Here is a 21,185-nt window from a genome sequence, read left to right on the forward strand (position 1 = left end):
TGGCACTTATCAGGACCACCCAATGAAAGGAAGAACAAGAGTTTTCTCTGTTGTACAGAATAAGTTATTCTGAGTTACCAGCCGCAGTTACAGCTTCCCGGATAAGAGCAGATATATTTTGGTTTGTTTAACACTTTTAAGTTACTACATGATTCCTTATGTGTTCCTTCAAAGTCTAGATCACTTCAGTCTTCAGTGAAAATGTAATGGAAAAAAATAAAATAATAAAAAAAAGGATTTTTTTTTTTTTTTTACAGCTTAGTTTCCACACAAGAACTGGAGATTTTGCTTGATATTGATAATAGTGTGTTCAGACCAGTGTGTTGGTCATCCTCTGACTAAAACACATTAGCTCATGCTCTACTTTACAGCTGTGCACTCCTCACAAAGGCCCAGCACTCCTCCAGACCACCACAACACACCACAAAAAGCCCCTCTCCTCCTTTTCTCTCTGCAGCTCTTCGTGAATAATTCATTTTAACTCTCTAACAATGTCCCCCGGTCAGCCTGGATCCGCTGCTCCACGTTCAAGGCTAGGCTTATATCACCCTGTCAATGGGGGGAGAAGAAAACCCTTCTGGGTCTGAAGCTGGACTTAATCTGCGCCTGGAAAAGCAGGCCGCTAGCCGCTAAGCGCTAAGCTGTGCAGTTTTGTTTTCGGAGAAACAAATAGAGCCGACCGGCAGCTATTTCTGTCCAACAATGAGCTTCCAATGTGGCGGTCTGGATGATGGAGGCCTGACAAAAACCACATATACACACACAGACACACACACTTTTAGTGTGTTTAGCACTGTTAGCACCTTTTAGCGACACAAAAGACCAACTCCTACACTCACCATTTACATTACCCCGCTCACCACAGAGCGTTTATACAGAACATGTTGTGTTTAAAGCCTCACTGGTGCTCTCTTTCTCCGGGAGAGAGAGAGAGAGAGAGAGAGAGAGAGAGATGAAGTAAGCTGTGGTTTTCCAGAGTAAACCTTTTTTTTTATCAATTTAATCGCCTACATTTATCAAGTGGGCCTTCATGATCAATTACAAAACATACAAAAAAACAGAGGGAGACTGTGGAACTAATTCTACGAGATACTCAACAAAAAATTACAGTCATATGAAAAAGTTTGGGCACCCTATTAATCTTAAACATTTTTAGTTCTAAATATTTGGGTGTTTGCAACAGCCATTTCAGTTTGATATATCTAATAACTGATGGACACAGTAATATTTCAGGATTGAAATGAGGTTTATTGTACTAACAGAAAATGTGCAATATGCATTAAACCAAAATTAGACCGGTTCAAAAGTATGGGCACCCTTATCATTTTATTGATTTGAATACTCCTAACTACTGACTTACTGAAGCACAAAATTGGTTTGGTAACCTCATTGGGCTTTGAACTTCATAGCCAGGTGTATCCAATCATGAGAAAAGGTATTTAAGGTGGCCAATTGCAAGTTGTTCTCCTATTTGAATCTCCTCTGAAGAGTGGCATCATGGGCTCATCAAAACAACTCTCAAATGATCTAAAAACAAAGATTGTTCAACATAGTTGTTCAGGGGAAGGATACAAAAAGTTGTCTCAGAGATTTAACCTGTCAGTTTCCACTGTGAGGAACATAGTAAGGAAATGGAAGACCACAGGGACAGTTCTTGTTAAGCCCAGAAGTGGCAGGCCAAGAAAAATATCAGAAAGGCAGAGAAGAAGAATGGTGAGAACAGTCAAGGACAATCCACAGACCACCTCCAAAGAGCTGTAGCATCATCTTGCTGCAGATGGTGTCACTGTGCATCGGTCAACAATACAGCGCACTTTGCACAAGGAGAAGCTGTATGGGAGAGTGATGCGAAAGAAGCCATTTCTGCAAGCACGCCACAAACAGAGTTGCCTGAGGTGTGCTTTTGTGCTTTGTGTGTCCATCAGTTATTAGATATATCAAACTGAAATGGCTGTTGCAAACACCCAAATATTTAGAACTAAAAATGATTAAGATTAATAGGGGTGCCCAACCAAACTTTTTCATATGACTGTACTTTAAACCACCAAGAGCTAAAACCAGTTACATGTGTAAAACAGTCATTTACAGAGCCATTAAAGAGTGGAACTGCTTAACTGAACCACTACTCAACACCAATAGCAAAACAAGGTTCAAAAACTAATAAATAAAAAAATATATATTATCTAAAAGGACATGGACGATAGATGAATATCTGTCCACAGTCCGCAGAACGGGGACTATAAGAGATGGATTTAAAATAGTAATTAAAATAGTATTTAGCAACCCAATAATACCAATTATTTTCTTAAAACGTTTCTTAATCCTACTATAATTACTTGGTGTATGTATTGTGTATGAATTTGTGTACATCTACTATACAACGAAGTACATATCGTACTTTTCTTTCGTTTTGTTTTGATTGCTTATTGTGTTCTAAATGTATTTATTTGTATATAACTTTTTTTGTTATGTGCATTTAACTATGACGTGTGATTTATATTTGTTATTAGTGCTGGGCGATTTGGGAAAAAACATATATCACGATATGGATTTTTTTATATCACGATAACGATATTTATCGTGATATACCACATTTGTATAAATAAATTATAAATAAATTAACAAACACGAAAATGAGGGTATGCAATCTGTAATTTCACTTCATTTTAGTTTTTTTCTTTTAATTTTCACTTTTAGTTCTCGTTATTTCGTTCGTTTTCCTTAACAATAATACTTGGTTACTTAGCTATATGTGATTATCATGCCATAGCTTTAAATAAAATAAAAATAGTATTAAAAAACTGGAGCCAGGCAGAGCAATAAAAGTCAAAGTATCCTGCTATTTAAAAGAATGGAAAATTAATAACAATAATAATATAGTTCTGCATACTAGAGTTTAGATTGTCTGCCCGAACCCGAGCCTGATGCTGTTTGTTTACTATAAAGTTCTATAAAGTACCTAAAGAAAAAACACTGAGAGGAACCAAGACTCAGCAAGAGAACCTCCCACAGAGAACAGTAAGTGAGGGAGATCAGGATCTGTGTTTGTAAGAGTGACGAAAGTGTGTTAAAATCGTTTAATAAGAGGCTTTATGGGCTCTCCATTAAGACCAAGAGGGGAGGTCTAGGGAGGTGAAAATGACCATCCCATTATTTGAGAGGAGGAAAATGAATCTATTACTGGTCATGACACGGAACAACAATTAATCTAGCGCCATTAATTATTCATCCATTAATTACAGCACTTATCTGTTATCTAACAGCACACTGAGCAGAGCGACAGGCGGAGGCAGCAGAGAGGTACCACAGAGAGGAGGAACCGAAGCTGTTCTAGAACCGTGCTGAGGTTCAGAGTCTAACAACAGACACTAGAACTGATTTATAGAACAGTGATTCACAGACAGCGAGAAGATAACAGACACAATGAGCCTCTCATAAAGAACTGAAGGTACTGAAGAGAAGAATAAGGAGCAGTAGAGCAAAGGAAGTGCAGTGAAGGAAAGCGAAGGAGGAGCACTGCAATAGAGAAGGAGCAGTGAAAAGAGACGTAAGAGAAAAGTAGAAGAAAGGACAAGGAAAGAAAGAGGAGGAGAAGGAGAGAAGAGAGGAAGAGAAGTGGAGCAAAAGAAGAGCAGTGAAGGAAAGCAAAGGAGGAGCACTGCAATAGAGAAGTAGGAGGGGAAAGAGAAGTAAGAGAAAAGTAGAAGAAAGGACAAGGAAAGAAAGAGGGGGAGAAGGAGAGAAGAGAAAAGAATAAGGAGTGAAGAGAAGAGAAGGGAAGAAAGAGAGAAGAGAAGAAGGAGAGAAGAGAAAAGGAGCAGTCGAGCACAGGAAGAGCAGTGAAGAAAAGCAAAGGAGGAGCACTGCAATAGAGACGGAGTAGTGAAAACAGGAGGGAAGGAAAAGTGGAAGAAAGGACTGGGAAAGAAGGAGGAGAAGGAGAGAAGAAAGGAGGAGCAGTAGAGCCAAGGAAGAGCAGTCAAGGAAAGTGAAAGAGGAGCACTGCAATAGAGAAGTAGGAGGGAAAAGAGGAGTAAAGGAAAAGTGGAAGAAAGAACAGGGGAAAAAGAGGAGGAGAAGGAGAGAAGAGAGGAAGAGAAGTGGAGCAAAAGAAGGGCAGTGAAGGAAAGCAAAGGAGGAGCACTGCAATAGAGAAGTAGGAGGGGAAAGAGGAGTGAAGGAAATGTGGAAGAAAGGACAGAGAGAAATAAAGAGGACAAGGAGAGACGAGAAGAAGAGAAGTGGAGCAAAAGAAGAGCAGTGAAGGAAAGCAAAGGAGGAGCACTGCAATAAAAAAGGAGAAGTGAAAAGAGAAGTAAGATAAAAGTAGAAGAAAGGACAAGGAAAGAAAGAGCAAGAGAAAAGAATAAGGAGTGAAGAGAAGAGAAAAGAAGAAGGAGAGAAGAGAAGAAGGAGAGAAGAGAGGAGGAGCAGTCGAGCACAGGAAGAGCAGTGAAGGAAAGCAAAGGAGGAGCACTGCAATAAAGAAGGATTAGTGAAAAGAGGAATGAAGGACAAGTGGAAGAAAGGACAGGAGAAAAGAGAGGGGAGAAGGAGAGAAGAGAGGAGGAGCAGTATGGGTCAGAAAAAGCAGCGGAGAACATACATGGTGGAGGAGGACAGGAGGAGCATAGGAGGAATAGAGAGAAGGAACAATAACAAGGAGCAGAAAACAGATGAAGGAAAAAGGATGAGACGTGGAGGAGAAAAGAAGAGGAGGACAAAGAGAGAAGAGACAAGGAGAAGAGAAAAAGCAGTTGAGGAAAGAAAGAAGGAGGAATAGATTGGGAAAGATAGAAGAAACAGCAAGAGAAGAGAAGAAGAGCCCCTCATAAAGAACTAAAGGTACTGAAGAGACGAATGAGGAGAAGATTAAGAAAGTAGGAGGAGAGCTGGAAATGTTCCCTTATTTTCTTCCACTTCTCTTTTCACTGCTCTTTCTCTATTGCAGTGATACTTCTTTGCTTTACTTCACTCTCTTCTCTCCTTCTTCTCCTCTCTTTTTCTTTTTCCCTTGTCCTTTCTTCCACTTTTCTTCCATTCCTCTTTTCACGTTCTCTATTGCAGATCTCCTCCTTCATTTTTTTTACTGCTCTTCTTTTGCTCCACTGCTCCTCCTCTTTTCTCCTATATATAAGCTATATATTGTACACTAGTTTGTACAATATATAGCTTCAGCACTGTAGTGACAGAAGGTGGACCTTCCTGACCCTGTCCTTCAGTGATCAGCTGAACCTGCCACCACTCACACAGTTCCACAGCTCATCATTTATACATACATCTGAAGACAGAGCGAAGAGAACACAGTAAAACAGGAGCACTGATGGAAAGAGTGAGCGGTGGAGGACAAGAGGACCTGCAGAGGACAGAAGGAGCAGCTGTAGAGGAAAAAGAGGAGAAGAGTGATGTAAGAAGGAATTTGGAAGATGACCAGAGAAAAGAGGAGAGGACGCAATGAGCACTGGAGGAGAGCGGGAGGAGGATAAACAGCAGCAGTGGAGGAGAAAAGAGGAGGAGCAGTGGAGCAAAAGAAGAGCAGTAAAGAAAAGCGAAGGAGGAGAACTAAAATAAAGAAAGAGCAGTGAAAAGAGGAGTGGAAGAAAAGACAAGGGAAAAAGAAAAAGAGAGGAAAAGAAGGAGAGAAGAGAGGAGGAGCAGTGAAGTAAAGCAAAGGAGTATCACTGCAATACAGAAGAAGCAGTGAAAAAAGAGGTGGAGGAATAAGAATGAAGAAAGAGAGAAAAGAGGAGGAGTGGAGCAAAGGAAAAGCAGTGAAGGAAAGCAAAGGAGGAACACTTCAACAGAAAATAAGCAAAGTAGAGGAAAAGTGGAAGAAAGGACAGGGAAAAAGAGAGAAGGAGAAGGAGAGAAGGGAGGAGGAGAAGTGGAGCAAAGGAAAAGCAGTGAAGGAAAGCAAAGGAGGAGCACTGCAATAGAGAAGGAGCAGTGAAAAGAAAAGTGAAGGAAAAGTGGAAGAAAGGACAAGGGGACAAAAGGAGGAGAAGGAGAAGAAAAGATGAGAAGGAGAGAAGAGAGGAGGAGCATTAGAGCAAAGGAAGAGCAGTGAAGGGCAGTGAAGGAGGAGCACTGCAATAAAGATTGAAAGGAGAAGAGAAAGGAGGAGAACGAGTAGAGAAGAGAGGAGGAGAAGTACAGCTGAGAACAGAAGTGGTAGCGGAGGAGTGGAGGAGCATAGGAGAAATGGAGAAAAGAAGCAAAAGTAGGAGACGCGGAGAAGAAGAGAATAGGAGAAGTGCAGTAGACGAGAGGTGGAGCAGTGGAGGAGACGAGAGGCAGAGGACAGAAAAAGCAGTGAAGGAAAGAAAGGAGGAGGAACAGAAGGGGAAAGATGGAAGAAACAGCAAGAGAAGAGAAGAAGAGGATCACTGAAGGAGGATGTAGTGGAGGAGAGGAGGAGGAATGGAGGAGGAGCAGTTGAAGAGAGAGACAAAGTAGAGGAGATAAGAGAAGAGAGTAGTAGAGGAGTAGAGTGAAGGAGAGCTAGAGCTGCAGTGAGGAAGAAACGCTAATTCGGGGTTTCTCTAAGAACAGCAGCTCTAAATATAGAGCAAGAACATTTAACACTTCACTGACGTCAACACACAGTACCCGGCTCTCTCTCTCTCTGTGTGTGTGTGTGTGAAGCTATAAAACAATGTTTTATGCTTTTGTACAAATGAAACTACATGAGAGAGAGAGAGAGAGAGAGAGAGAGAGAGAGAGAGAGAATAAAACACCAATATACAATAATAATTCATTAGTTGTTGTGGGAAAACTGTACAATTTAAAGACTCTAATACCTTGTTGGTGATAAATCTGGCAACTGAGTAAAACATTGTTGACTGTGTGTTGTAGACCCTGGGCCCCTAAAACCTCTTACACTCTGCTCATTACTATCTTACACCTCACCAACAGTCTATTTACATGCCTTCCACCTTCATTGTTTAAACAGCAACAGTGCTTGTGAATATATCTACACTGGTGGGTGTGGTGGTCTGGAAATGAGGTGAGTTTCAGGTACATTTCTGGTGTATTGCTATCTTGGCAGAAAACAGAAAACACAGGTGCTCCACTGACTGAATAAAACCTAGACCTAAACATCAACAGTCAGACGTTCATTACTATCTTGGTAACAGGTGCGCCGTGCATACGCCCAACTTTTACATCAACCATAAACAGAATAGTAAATAAAAAAAACATTGCTGTTCTCGTAAATTAGCTGCTGGTGCACCTTCACTGTGTGAAAGAGCAGATCATTTTGCTCTGCTGTGAAGCGTTGGACTCGTCCAGGTAGCTGCACCGTTAAAATAGCAATCCACCAAATACGTCAGTGTGTCTCTGGCTCTTAAAAGGAATGGCAAGTGACATTTTAAGTTACCATCAAAACAAACCCATGATTAATTAGGAGAATTAGTATATGCCTTTTGCATGTTTAGAGCCGTGCAAGACCTACTTTTCCTGTCGTTACGATAGCAAAGACACATTGACACGCCCTAATTAGGGCTCCTAGTATTTAATCAAACCATACCTGTAGTCATTTACACTATATATGTACACGGGTTGGACAATGAAACTGAAACACCTGTCATTTTAGTGTGGGAGGTTTCATGGCTAAATTGGTCAATCTTCATTAATTGCAAATTGCACCAGTAAGAGCAGAGTGTGAAGGTTCAATTAGCATGGTAAGAGCACAGTTCTGCTCAAAATATTGCAATGCACATAACATTATGGGTGACATACCAGAGTTCAAAAGAGGACAAATTGTTGGTGCACGTCTTGCTGACGCATCTGTGACCAAGACAGCAAGTCTTTGTGATGTATCAAAAGTCACGGTATCCAGGGTAATGTCAACATACCACCAAGAAGGACCAACCACATCCAACAGGATTAACTGTGGACGCTGTAAGAGGAAGCTGTCTGAAAGGGAAGTTCGGGTGCTAACCCGGATTGTATTCAAAAAACATAAAACCACGGCTGAACAAATCACGGCAGAATTCAATCTGCAACTCAACTCTCCTGATTCCACCAGAACTGTCCGTCACCACAATAAATTATTGTGGTCTAAAACCAGGTGTTTCTGTTTCATCGTCCAACCCCTGTAGATGTAGTATATGTAGATGAGTGTTTGTTAAAAGACAGAGCTAGAGAATGAAAAAGAGAGAGAGTGGGTGGAGGAAGAAGTCTGTCATTTCTGTCTACTCGTGCGTTCAGTCTGTTATTCTGAGACTATATTTAACATTACAGATCTCAGCGCTTCTGTGTGTGTGTGTGTGTGTGTGTGTGTGTGTGTGTGTGTGTGTGGCTTGCAGGCTACGCTGGGTAACCATGGACTGAATAGAGTTCCAACCACACGGACTTACAGGAATTCTGCTCAAAGCCATGGAACTGTGTGTGTTTTTATGTGTGTGTGTGTGTGTGTGTGTGTGTGTGTGTGTGTGTGATGAATAAATCCAATATTACACTGGACACAAGCGCCTAAAGCGTAGACACATGATCCCAGTACAGACAGTGTGAGTGTGTTCTGTGTTACATTAGATCCATAGACTTTGTCAGAACGTCACCTTCACTAAAACTGCTCCACAGTATCGACTCACACCTTTCATACATAAAACATAAAACAGTCCGTGTGCAAAAGTTCACAATCCCCACATTTAGGAGTTCGGACTTAGGAACATCTTAGATCAGAAGAAATCCCTGCATGTGTGGCCCTATTTTAGCTTTATCTATAGGTGAGCCATGATCCATACAACGTGTAGCTTGATTAAGGGGGGTGTCAGTGTGGCTTTGCTATCGTAACTTCAAGAATACACTACTGCAACAAAATGAAAATTACATTTGTATCATTGCATACGATATGATATGGCACACCCCTAAATGAGATATTTAAATTACCAAATACAATAATTTTATCAGATTTGTAACAGGAGTCAATGATCCAGAACATCATGATACTAATAATAATGCACTCCAAATATCTCCTTATATCCAGGATTAAAGTAAAATAAATGATACTGGACAGATATAATCTGTCTCTGGTAGATATATAATGGAAAATGAGAACAGTGTGAATTTTTCTTTTGCTAAAAACAGTTTAAAAAAAAGTAGTACCCTGATGTGATAGTTAGGGGTGGGTGATAAGGCTCTAAAATAATATCACAATATTTCATGTAGGGCTGGACCCGAATATTCGGGTATTCGGATATTCGTTCGTTGAGTAGGTATTCGGTTTTTAATTTTGGTATTCGGATATTCGTTTTTTTTCTCCTTTCCAGAGTTCCACCTCACTCTAACCACTTCTGTTCTCGCGGGTCCCGTCAGAATATCTTGCGCGCGGGACAGAACTGAACTGTTATTGGCTGGAGCGGGAGTTTAATCCAGACGATGCGGGAGCAAATTAATAAATAGTTAACTGTAACTGTAATAATTGTAAAAAAAAAAAAAACCTAAAGAAAACTCTCAACGCGCAGGATGGACCGACACACACACGCACACACCGATGGTGTTTGGACTGGGGTAAGGAACGGGACCGCACTATGTGGCGGGCGGGCGCGGGATTAAAAGAAGCAATTTTTTTGCGGAGCGGTAACGAGACAGAAACGCGGGAGCGTGGAAGAGTGGGTTTAAAAATCAGTCTCGCGCAGACCTCTATTATACATGATAAAAAAAAATGCAGGCTCTTCGAAACTGATTTATATAATAAAACGTAAGGGGTAATGTGGCAACAGTAGGGGCTAAATCGGTTACAAAAGCCTGGCCTACAAAAATGATGTCTGAACGAATTTCCTCTTATCTAATATAATTTAAAATGGTTTAAAAATATTAAATAATTTCTAAGCAAACGAAATATTTAATATTGAGCTTATAGCCCAAGTGCAAAAATACAAAATCAGTAATACGGCTATGCCCTGCACAATGCTTAAACCGAAATAGACCAAGTACAATAACGTCATTAACAATGACTTTCCTCTACTCTAATATAATTTAACATGGTTTAAAAATATAAAATAATTTCTAAACAAACGAAATATTTAATATTGAGCTTATAGCCCAAGTGCAAAAATACAAAATCAGTAATATGCCCTGCACAATCCTTTAACCGAAATAGACCAAGTACAGTTTACAATGACTGTCCTCTAATATAATTAACAATGTTTAAGAATATAAAATACTTCCTGAACAAACGTTTTTTTTGTTTGTTTTTTTAAGCAAATAGCCTAAGTGTGAAAACACAAACAGCAATTTACTGGGCTGGCTTGCGCAGCGGAGAAACCGTGCAGCAGCCTCCTAGCCTGCTTACGCAGCGGATAAGCCGCGTGTGGGGCAGCAGAAATTCCGGGATGAAAACACAAAGAAATCTGGGCTAAAAACACAGAAAAAATATGGGGGATAAAAACAACAAAAATCCGGGGTGAATATGTCTCGTCGGTCAGAGCAAATTGAACATTTTTCAGTGGATTAAAGGGGCCGTGATTTGCTTTTTTTTATTTATTTTTTTTACCTCTTTTTTTAAAAACGAATATTCGAATATTCGCTTCGAATCAGTGCCGAATATCCGGAGCTCAAAAAACGCTATTCGGGCCAGCCCTAATTTCATGGTATTTCCGTGATAACGATACTCTTGGCGTTATGAAAAATAAAAAACACTGAATTAATATATATATATATATATATATATTTCAAGAATACACTACTGCAGGAAAATGAAACATTTGTATTATTGCATACAATATGATATGGCACACCCCTAACTGAGATATTAAAAAAATACAAGAATTTTATCAGATTTGTAACAGAAGTCAATGATCCAGAACGTCATGATAGTAATAATAATGCACTCCAAATATCTGTGTATATCTAAGATTTAAAAGTATTAAAGCAAAATAAATGATACTGGACATATATAATATATAGTATCTAGTAGATATATAATGGGAAATGAGAACAGTGTGTTTTTTTTCTTTTGCTAAAAACAGCAAAAAAGTTAGACCCTGATGTGAGAAATAGGGCTGGTTGAGATGGCACTATATTTCAGGGTATAATATAGTTCACAATATATTCAAAAATGTACATACAATGCGGCAATATGGATATTATGGCATACCCCTACTTCAAACACTGTATCTTGTTGACCTCCACAGTTCCCCTGAACTTATCTTTTTTTAATGCCATTTCACACATTAATAGACTTCCCCTGACTTGTTGGTATTGATTATTTTCAATTTTAGAGTTTGTTTACATTCACAAGCATTAGTGAAAATAATTACTATTCATTTTACAATTTCGTGGCTCATATTAATAAGTAATGAGTGTAATGAATTGCAGTGCGGGTTCTGTTTCAGTGTTATTGGATTACAGATGAGGGATAATGGCATGTGTCCTCCAGCACTGAACAGGCCTGATCACTGATCAATAATATTGATTAGCAGATGCTTTTAGTGTGTAGCTGCGAGGTTTCCCGTGGGTTTAGTCCCGTGTGGGAGTCGGGGTCAGCTGTGGTCGGCGGGGCTGGAGTGGGCAGCACTGCGGACTTTCTGCTCCTCTGCAGACTGTTAATGTGCTTCAGCTCTGACCTTCAACAAAGCCTGCAGGAGCAGCACCACCGCAAACACACACCAGCTGTCAGAGCCCTGCAACCTACACCAGCATCTCTGTGTGTGTGTGTGTGTGTAAAAATATTATATTTACTGTGTGTATAAAATCATTGTTCAGCTTGTATAACAGCCATTAAAGTCTAAACCACTGCAGCAAAAGAGAGTACACACTTAAGCGAAAGTGGACAAATTGTACCCAATTAGCCATTTTCCCTACCTGGTGTCATGTGACTCGTTAGTGTTACAAAGTCTCAGGTGTGAATGAGGAGCAGGTCTGTTAAATTTGGTGTTTTAGGTTTAATTTTCTCATACTAGCTACTAGACATTCAACATGTCACCTCATGGCAAAGAACTCTCTTGAGGATGTGAGAAACAGAATTGTTGCTCTCCACAAAGATGGCCTAGGCTATAAGAAATTTGCTAACACCCTAAAACAGAGATACAGCACAATGACCAACGTCATACAGCAGTTTTTCAGGAAAGATTCCATTCAGAACAGGCCTCCCCAGGGTCGACCAAAGAAAAGTTGAGTCCACATGTCCAGAGGTTTGCTTTAAGAAAAATAGAGCATGAGTGCTGCCAGCATTGCTGCAGAGGTTGCAGAAGTGGGGGGGGGGGGGGGGGGTAAACAATGCAAAAACTGCATCAACTCTGTCTGCATGACACTGTCCTAGAAGAAAGCCTCTTCTGAAGCTGATGCACAAGAAAGCCTGCAAACAAGAGGATGGATTACTGGAACCATGTCCTGTAGTCTAACAAGATCAAGATAAACTTGTTTGGCTTAAATGGTGACCAGCATGTGTGGTGGCACTCTGGTGTGGAGTACCAAGGAAACTGTCCCTTGTCCCTTGTCTACAGTCAAGCATGGTGGTGGTAGCATCATGGTCTTGGGCTTTGTGAGTGCTTCCGGCACTGGAGAGCTGAATTTTAACATGTACAGTGACATTCTGAAGCAAAGCATGATCCGCTACCTTCAAAAACAGGGCCAGTTTTCCAATATGATAACGACCCCAAACACAAACACACCTCCAAAATGACGACTGCATTGCTAAGGAAGCTGAAGATAAAGGTGATGGACGGGTTCAAGTATGTCTCCAGACCTAAACCATAAATTAAGCATCTGTGAGGCATCCTCAAACAGAAGGTAGAGAAGCGCAAGGTCTTTAACATCCACCAGCTCTGTGATGTCCTCATGGAGGAGCGGAAGAGTTTCGATTCTAGTGGCATCCTGTAAAGCTCTTGTGAACTCCATGCACAAGGGAGTTAAGGCAGTGGTGGAAAATAATGGTGGCCACACAAAATATTGACACGTTGGGCACAATTCGTCCATTTTCACTTATTTTTGTTGCAGTGGTTTAGACATTAGTGCCTGTGTGTTGAGTTATTTTGAGGGCACAGTAAATTTACACTGTTATACAAGCTGAACAGTGACTACTTTGCATTGTATTAAAGTGTCATATATTCAGTGTTGTCACATGAAAATATATCATAAAATATTTACAAAAATGTGAGAGGTGAGATACTGTATGTGCACAGTTTTATAGTCTTGTATAAACGATAACTGAATATATTCTTGTGTGTGTGTGTGTGCGTGTGTGTGTGTGCGTGTATGAGCAGTGAGTAAGTGTGTGTAGAGATCTTCCCAGTCCCCGGGTGATTTATGGTTGCTGCCAACATACAGCTAACAAGAGCAATAGATTCACTCTTACTACGGGGTGTGTGTGTGTGTTTGTGTGTGTGTGTGTGTGTGTGTGTGTGTGTGTCTTTGAACGTGAAAACAAATTACACCACACCTCACGTTTGTTATCTGAAAAAAATACAGATCCCATAAACATGAATCACTCTCCCTATACACTTACTAAAGCAGTGACTGTATATATGGTATATACAATCTATATAGCTGAACTGCAGCGCAAGGTGTGTTGACATGCTCATTGCTATCTTTCACCCCGCCAACAGTCTACTTTCACACCTTCCACCTGCATCGTTTAAATAGTAACAGTGCTTGTGAATATATCTACACTGATGGGCATGGTGATCTGGGAATGAGGTGTGTTCAGGTAAATTTCTGGTGGTGTATTGCTATCTTGGCAATAGAAAGCACAGGTGCTCCACTGACTGGATACAACCTAGACAGATGTCAACAGTCAGATGTTCATTGCTATCTTGGTAACACAGGCGCGCTGCACATACTGTACACCCCCCGCTTATTAAACACACATGAACACGCAGCAGTGCACAAACACAACTTTTACATCAACAATTAACAGAATACTTAATGAAGTAACATTGCTGTTCCTGTAAATGAGCTGCTGGTGCACCTTCACAGTGTGAACGAACAGGTCAATTTACTGACGTCCAGCTGCACTGTTAAAATAGCAATCTGCCAAAGTCAGAGCACACCTGGTTCTTAAAAAGGTAATGCAATGGTTTTACTAAATGCCTTTTGTGCATTTCAAGCCCCACACTATGTACTTTTCCCATCGTTATGATAGCAAAGACATGCTCACCTGCCCTAAATCAAGCAAAATCATGCTGCAGGACCCATATAATATCAATACAGTCATTGGAGGAAGCATTAACTATATAAACAGGATATATAACAGAGCTTTTCGCATGGCTCAGGCCCTGGTCTCAGCCCTCAGTCTCTCTCAGTGTGTTTGAACTTTTAACCAGAGTTCTGAAGAGTGCAAAAAGCTCTTTGTAGAGAAGAGCTTCTAAACGAGCGCCTTTCCAGGCTAAATTTACCAGCAGCTCGGCGGCGGACAGATGGAGGTCATTCTCATACTGATGTAAGAAAGAAAACAATTAAATCCTACAGACTGACCTTCAGATTCACAGCACTGTGAAAAAGAGCAGAACTCAAAGCATCTAGAACTCGAGCACAGTCTTCTCCTAGCAGATTCACTACCACAGCATTTCTCCAGATTCAGTCTGAGATTGTGTTCAGACCGTGTGCAGGTTAATCAGATTTATTTATCAGATCCGTTAAAACTAAGTGCACTGTTATTTTCAAGTGAACAGATCGGATTTGGGTGTCTGGACATCATCTGCGTGTGTTGTTCTGGTATCTGTGTGGGTTGCTGTGTGGGTTGCTGTGTGGTATCTGTGTGGGTTGCTGTGTGGTATCGTTGTGGGTTGCTGTGTGGTATCGTTGTGGGTTGCTGTGTGGTATCGTTGTGGGTTGCTGTGGTATCTGTGTGGGTTGCTGTGTGGTATCGTTGTGGGTTGCTGTGTGGTATCGTTGTGGGTTGCTGTGTGGTATCGTTGTGGGTTGCTGTGGTATCTGTGTGGGTTGCTGTGTGGTATCTGTGTGGGTTGCTGTGTGGTATCGTTGTGGGTTGCTGTGTGGTATCGTTGTGGGTTGCTGTGGTATCTGTGTGGGATGCTGTGTGGTACCTGTGTGGGTTGCTGTGTGGTATCTGTGTGGGTTGCTGTGTGGTATCTGTGTGGGTTGCTGTGTGGTATCGTTGTGGGTTGCTGTGTGGTATCTGTGTGGGTTGCTGTGTGGTATCGTTGTGGGTTGCTGTGTGGTATCTGTGTGGGTTGCTGTGTGGTATCTGTGTGGGTTGCTGTGTGGTATCTGTGTGGGTTGCTGTGTGGTATCGTTGTGGGTTGCTGTGTGGTATCTGTGTGGGTTGCTGTGTGGTATCGTTGTGGGTTGCTGTGTGGTATCTGTGTGGGTTGCTGTGTGGTATCGTTGTGGGTTGCTGTGTGGTATCGTTGTGGGTTGCTGTGTGGTATCTGTGTGGGTTGCTGTGTGGTATCTGTGTGGGTTGCTGTGTGGTATCTGTGTGGGTTGCTGTGTGGTATCTGTGTGGGTTGCTGTGTGGTATCGTTGTGGGTTGCTGTGTGGTATCTGTGTGGGTTGCTGTGTGGTATCTGTGTGGGTTGCTGTGGTATCTGTGTGGGTTGCTGTGTGGTATCTGTGTGGGTTCTGTGTGGTATCTGTGTGGGTTGCTGTGTGGTATCTGTGTGGGTTGCTGTGTGGTATCTGTGTGGGTTGCTGTGTGGTATCGTTGTGGGTTGCTGTGTGGTATCTGTGTGGGTTGCTGTGTGGTATCGTTGTGGGTTGCTGTGTGGTATCTGTGTGGGTTGCTGTGTGGTATCGTTGTGGGTTGCTGTGTGGTATCGTTGTGGGTTGCTGTGGTATCTGTGTGGGTTGCTGTGTGGTATCTGTGTGGGTTGCTGTGGTAACTGCGTATCACAGAATGCTTGAAAGTGTGTGTGTGTGTGTGTGTGTCTGAGACATGCCCTTTCCAGGGCTTGAAGTTTTCTCTCTCCTTTTTTTCCTAAACACACAACAAGGTATTCATGGCTTTCAGACAAGAGCAGACACACACACACACACACACACACACACCTACACAACTACATAACCACACACACACACACACACACCTATGCCCCCTGAACTTCAGCTCTGTTATTTCTCATCTTGCTTTCTTCTTCTCTTCATCTCTCACCTTTATTCCAGGATTACTCTGACCTCAGCACCTCCCCCACACACACGCACACACACACACAAACACACACACACAGACACAAACGCACACACACACTCCCTTTCCTTTCTCCTGATGAACAATTCTTTGGTCTCCACCCGAGTGGCTGTTTAGCCACACACACACACACACACACACACACACGTTTACTCATTTAAATGAACACAAAGCAGTAAAATGTCAGCAGTACCTTCAGGTGCACTGTCACAAAGCACCCTGTCAGCCAGAGAGCGATACAGTGTGTGTGACAGGTTCAGAAGCGTCCTGCTCAGAAACACCAGAGCGGTGCTGAGCGTAAATAAAAACCTCCACGCTGTTCCCAGACCTTTTCAGACAGGAGTTTAACACATAGATCACACACACACACACACACCTAACTTCAGCACCTGTCATCCCAGGATTCTCACACTGTCCTCATTTCCCACCAAAATAACTCTCCCGTGTCAGACACTCTCCTGATCTCAGCATCAGACAGTCCTCTGAAGCTCCAGCTCAGAAATTCACTTACAACTACTTACAACTAAAGCCGAGCAATACGGCAGAAATATTACCTTTACCTAATAGCAGGGCAGGGAAAAAAGGTAAAAATATTACTCCACATATTATATATACCTCATATACCCCGACCCTGAAGCCGCTCTGAACTTCTTCACAAACTCTCACAAACTCACACTACCTTAAAATCCTCTAAAGTAGGCAAACAAAAGCAAAAACAGCATAAATAAAAAACAACAGAACAGCTAAGCATCCATTAATAGCTCAACAGTACAACAAAACATCCACCAACTCAAAAAACTCTTTTTTAAATATTGACTATTAGAAGTAAAACAGCACAGTTCAGCTCAGTTACAAATTAACCAAATGACAAACAGCACAGTTCCACATTAAGGAACCGACAAACAGCACAGTTACAAATTAAGAAACCGACAAACAGCACAGTTACAAACTAAGGAACCGACAAACAACACAGTTACAAATTAACCAACTGACAAACAGCACAGTTACAAATTAAGAAACCGACAAACAGCATAGTTACAAATTAAGAAACAGACAAACAGCACAGTTCAAAATTAACCAATTAACAAACAGCAGAGTTACAAATTAAGCAACTGACAAACAGCACAGTTACAAATCAACCAAACAGCAAACAGCACAATTACATATTAACAAACCGACAAACAGCACAGTTACAATTTAAGCAACCGACAAACCTCACAGTAACAAATTAAGCCACAGACAAGCAATCAACAGTGACAAACAGAACAGTTATACATCAATCGAACAACAAACAGCACAGCTACAAATCAACCAACCGACAAACAGCACAGATCCAAATCAACCAAGCGACAAACAGCACAGTTACAAATCAACCAACTGACAAACAGCACAGTTAAAACTCAACCACATGCAAAAAGCACAGTTACATATAAGATTTCAAATCCAGCAGTGAATAATGCAGTGACAGCCTCCAATAAGAGAACAGCACAGCCCAGAAAAAAAGCAAAACAGAAATTGATGGGCACAGTTATAAAGATGATGATTATAAGCTATAACAGAGTTTAGAGATGACCCAAGCCGAATAAGAAAGATATGGTCAGACAATTTTGATTCCACCTCCTGAAATTCAGCACAGGCCAACATAGATCATAGAATCATAAATAATCAAAATAAAGCATTAAATACTTATTAAATACATCCACTAAAAGAATACAATATTTATTTAGGAACTATTTATTTTTCGTAATTTTTAAACATTCAGCGTATCAGAGAAAAATGGCTTTGTAAATCTCTGTGCATTTGTCTGTTGTGTTTCCAGCCCAGTGCGTTTCCCAACAGTTATCTAATAATGTAACAAATCACCACAATCGCACAGTGTATTGTCAGACGCTTGAAACAAGTAGGTCACTTTTGTGAGGAAAATAGAACACTGACACAGTGGCACATCCATGTGCAAATCCCTTTAGAGCAACCATCAGTCCCGCACATCCACAAGGAACAAAGTCAAACCGGCTGGCAGCGAAAAAAACACAGCTTCACAATGTCAGCACAGAGAAGAGCAGGCTCCGTAATAACCAGCGCACGAGCGATTAAGCGTGATCTGAAGAATACACTCACATTCTCATCCAATTAAGCTGGAAATAAAGTTAATTAGCATAGTAATGACATAAATTAGCATGTTAATTAGAGACATAATCTCACAAGCACATACCTGTCTCCTCGTCAATGGTGAATCTGCCCAGTCCACTGCCATCCCGAATGGAGTACTGCACCTCCCCGTCCCGACCGGTGTCATCATCCCGCGCCAACACCTGCAGCACGGACGTCCCGATCCGAGCACTCTCCTTCACTGATCCGTTCAAAGCGAAGTTGGAAAAATAAGGAGCGTAGAGGTTTTCGTTCACATCCACCACCTCTAGTTCCACAAAACTAACCGACAGCAAAGAAACAGGGCGTCCCCTGTCTTTGGCTCGAACCGTCAGGTTAAAGAACTGTTGGGTCTCGTAATCCAGCTCCTTCGTTAGCCGGATGGCACCGCTAACCTTATCCACGTCAAAACGACCATCGTAGTCGCTAGCAAGTGAGTAGCGTACATCTCCTCCTGGGCCTAGGTCAGGGTCCTGTGTGTCCAGCCAGGCGATGACTGTGCCCAGAGGCAGGTCCTCCAGCGCCCGGGCGTTGACCACACTCGGTATGAATGCTGGAGAGCAGTCATTGACATCCTCCAGTGCAATGCGAAGTGTGGTGATGGAAAATCGCTGAGTGGTTCGCTCTGCTCGGTCCCGGGCTTCTACCTTGAGCACGAATGAGGGTACAGACTCACGATCCAACTGGCCGGCCACATACACAATCCCGTTAGAACTGTTGATGCCAAACTGAGAAGTGCTTGTCAATAGGGAATACTGGATTTCACCATTGGAACCTTGGTCTTTATCGGTGGCTTCTACTTGGATCACTTCCGTGCCGATAGGTGTGTTTTCTGGAATCCGTGCCTGATAGCCACTGTCCTGCAAGAACTGTGGTGAATTGTCATTGGCATCTTCTACATAGACTGTGAGGAGACGCCAAGCAGACCTTTGTGGTTGGCCCAAGTCATAAAGAGTGAGGTTCAGAAGATATCGATCTGTTCTTTCCCTGTCCAACGGAAGGAAAATGCTGATCGTTCCACTCAAAATCCCAATTGTAAAGCTGCTGTCTGTGTTGCCACTGGAGATTGCATACAAGACTTGGCCGTTAAATCCTGTGTCACCATCGTAGGCTTTAACCTGGAAGACATCTGTGCCAACCTCCAGGTCTTCACGGACGGAGATGTCAGTAGGGAAAGATTTGTCAAACTGAGGTGTCTGTCGATTTACAGAGAACAAGTCAATGAAGCCTTCTTCAGTTTTGGGTCGACTGTTGGCTTTGGCCTTTCGTAGGAGCTTCTCTGCAAGTCGCTGGGCTACACGAGTCTCCTTGCAGCTGAAGCTTTTAGGTGGGGATTTGCCCTGTACGACGGATATGTTCACAAACATGGGGTCCGAGAAGGTCTCCCCATCCGTGGCAGTGATTTTTAGACTGAAAGAATTTTTGGGGTTGGCGACGGCAAGGGAACGACGAAGAGTCATGACTCCGGAATCAGGGTTCAAATCAAAGAAGCTGTGCTCATTGCCTGAGAGAATCTTATACTTTACCAGCTCCAGTTCATCGATGTCTATGGCGGACATGGTAGTGATGACCTCCCCGATGGGCAGGTCACGAGACACCACTCCTATACAGTCCACTTTCTCAAACAGTGGCTGGTTGTCGTTCACATTCTCTAGGTGTACAGTTACATTGACTTCGCTCTCCCGTCGGTAGGGGGCACCCCAGTCTGAGGCTCGCACCACAAAGCTGAAACTTTCCGAGGACGACTCAAAGTCCAACTCTTGCGTAGTAGTGACAGCACCACTGAACTGGTGGACAGCAAATGGCAGTGGTGTCAGACTTGCCATGCTGTACGTGATGTACCCGTTCTCCCCGTGATCTGCGTCGGAAGCTGTGACTGTGACAACTGTAGTTCCTACACCAACACTTTCATTGACGAACACTTCATAAGACTGTTGTGCAAAAATGGGCGCATTGTCATTGGCATCTTCCAGGGACACCTTGACCTTGACCCTGAGCTCACTGTCAACTTCCATGACCTCTAGCTCAAAGACCTGCTGTGCGATCTTTGTTAGCCAGCGTGATGTGCTAATGACACCTGTGATAGTGTTGATGCTGAAAAATCCAGAGTCCGCAGAAGGCGTCAGGATGTATTCAGCATCGTCCGGTTCAGGCTGGAGCTTCACTGCCACCAAGACACTGCCTGGAGGTGCAACCTCACTCAGGTTGACCTCATACGCATCCTTCTGAAACCGGACATCCGCTGGACTCGGCCTGGACAGCTTAAGGCTCACTATTTGCACTGTAGAGAACTTCTGTGGTGTTCCCCGATCTCTCGCCTGCAAACTAAGGTTTAGCCCAAATGGGTAACTGTCCCAATCCAGATTCTCAGGAGCTCGAATTATAAATTCACTACTAGCTCCTTCCCCGCCTCCTTCTTCCATGCTCCCTATGTCAGGTCTTTCAATGCTAAAGAGATCAAGAGGATCCCCAGCTATTATATTAACACCCTCGATTTCTCCATTTAAGCCCTCGTCAGCATCCTCGACCGTGAGCACTGCAACGGCCGGCATTTTCTCAGCCCAGATTGGCGCAAGTGTCGCTACGTGGATCTGGGGTGCATGCTCGTTAATTCGCTCTACATGCACAAAGAGTTTAGCGGTACTGCTGACGCCATTGTTGCCGTAGAGTTTCATCCCACGGTCCACAGCCTGGATCTCCAGGTCATAGCGGCTTTGTGCGTCCACGTCCAGCTTCCCACTGAGGGAAACGACGCCACTAGTTGGGTGAACAGCAAAGAGGTCCACACGCTCTTTGAAGAAGTAATAAAATTCGCCATTGGAGCCCGTGTCAGCGTCCGTGGCAGTTACCTGGGCAATGCTGGTGCGTAGCGGCGTGGTTTCCGCGATAGTGACGGAATAAGTGGTCGGGGAGAAAAGGGGACGAAGGTCGTTCATATCCAGAA

At 42.6% G+C, this 21,185-nt stretch overlaps 1 protein-coding gene across 5 annotated transcripts in view; it reads right to left on the reverse strand.

Moving 5' to 3' along the window:
- Nucleotides 1-21,185, reverse strand: part of fat3a (FAT atypical cadherin 3a) — a 190,927-nt gene that overhangs the window by 95,238 nt on the left and 74,504 nt on the right. For all 5 annotated transcript variants that reach the window (XM_049466962.1, XM_022669310.2, XM_049466961.1 and 2 more), the window contains exon 3: nucleotides 18,306-21,185. This exon is cut by the window's right edge and continues 247 nt beyond it. In XM_049466962.1, coding sequence (XP_049322919.1) covers nucleotides 18,306-21,185 — 2,880 coding nt within the window. The remainder of the gene's footprint in view (nucleotides 1-18,305) is intronic.

Source organism: Astyanax mexicanus, chromosome 18 (assembly GCF_023375975.1).
Source record: "Astyanax mexicanus isolate ESR-SI-001 chromosome 18, AstMex3_surface, whole genome shotgun sequence".
In the NCBI taxonomy this organism is placed as follows: domain Eukaryota; kingdom Metazoa; phylum Chordata; class Actinopteri; order Characiformes; family Acestrorhamphidae; genus Astyanax; species Astyanax mexicanus.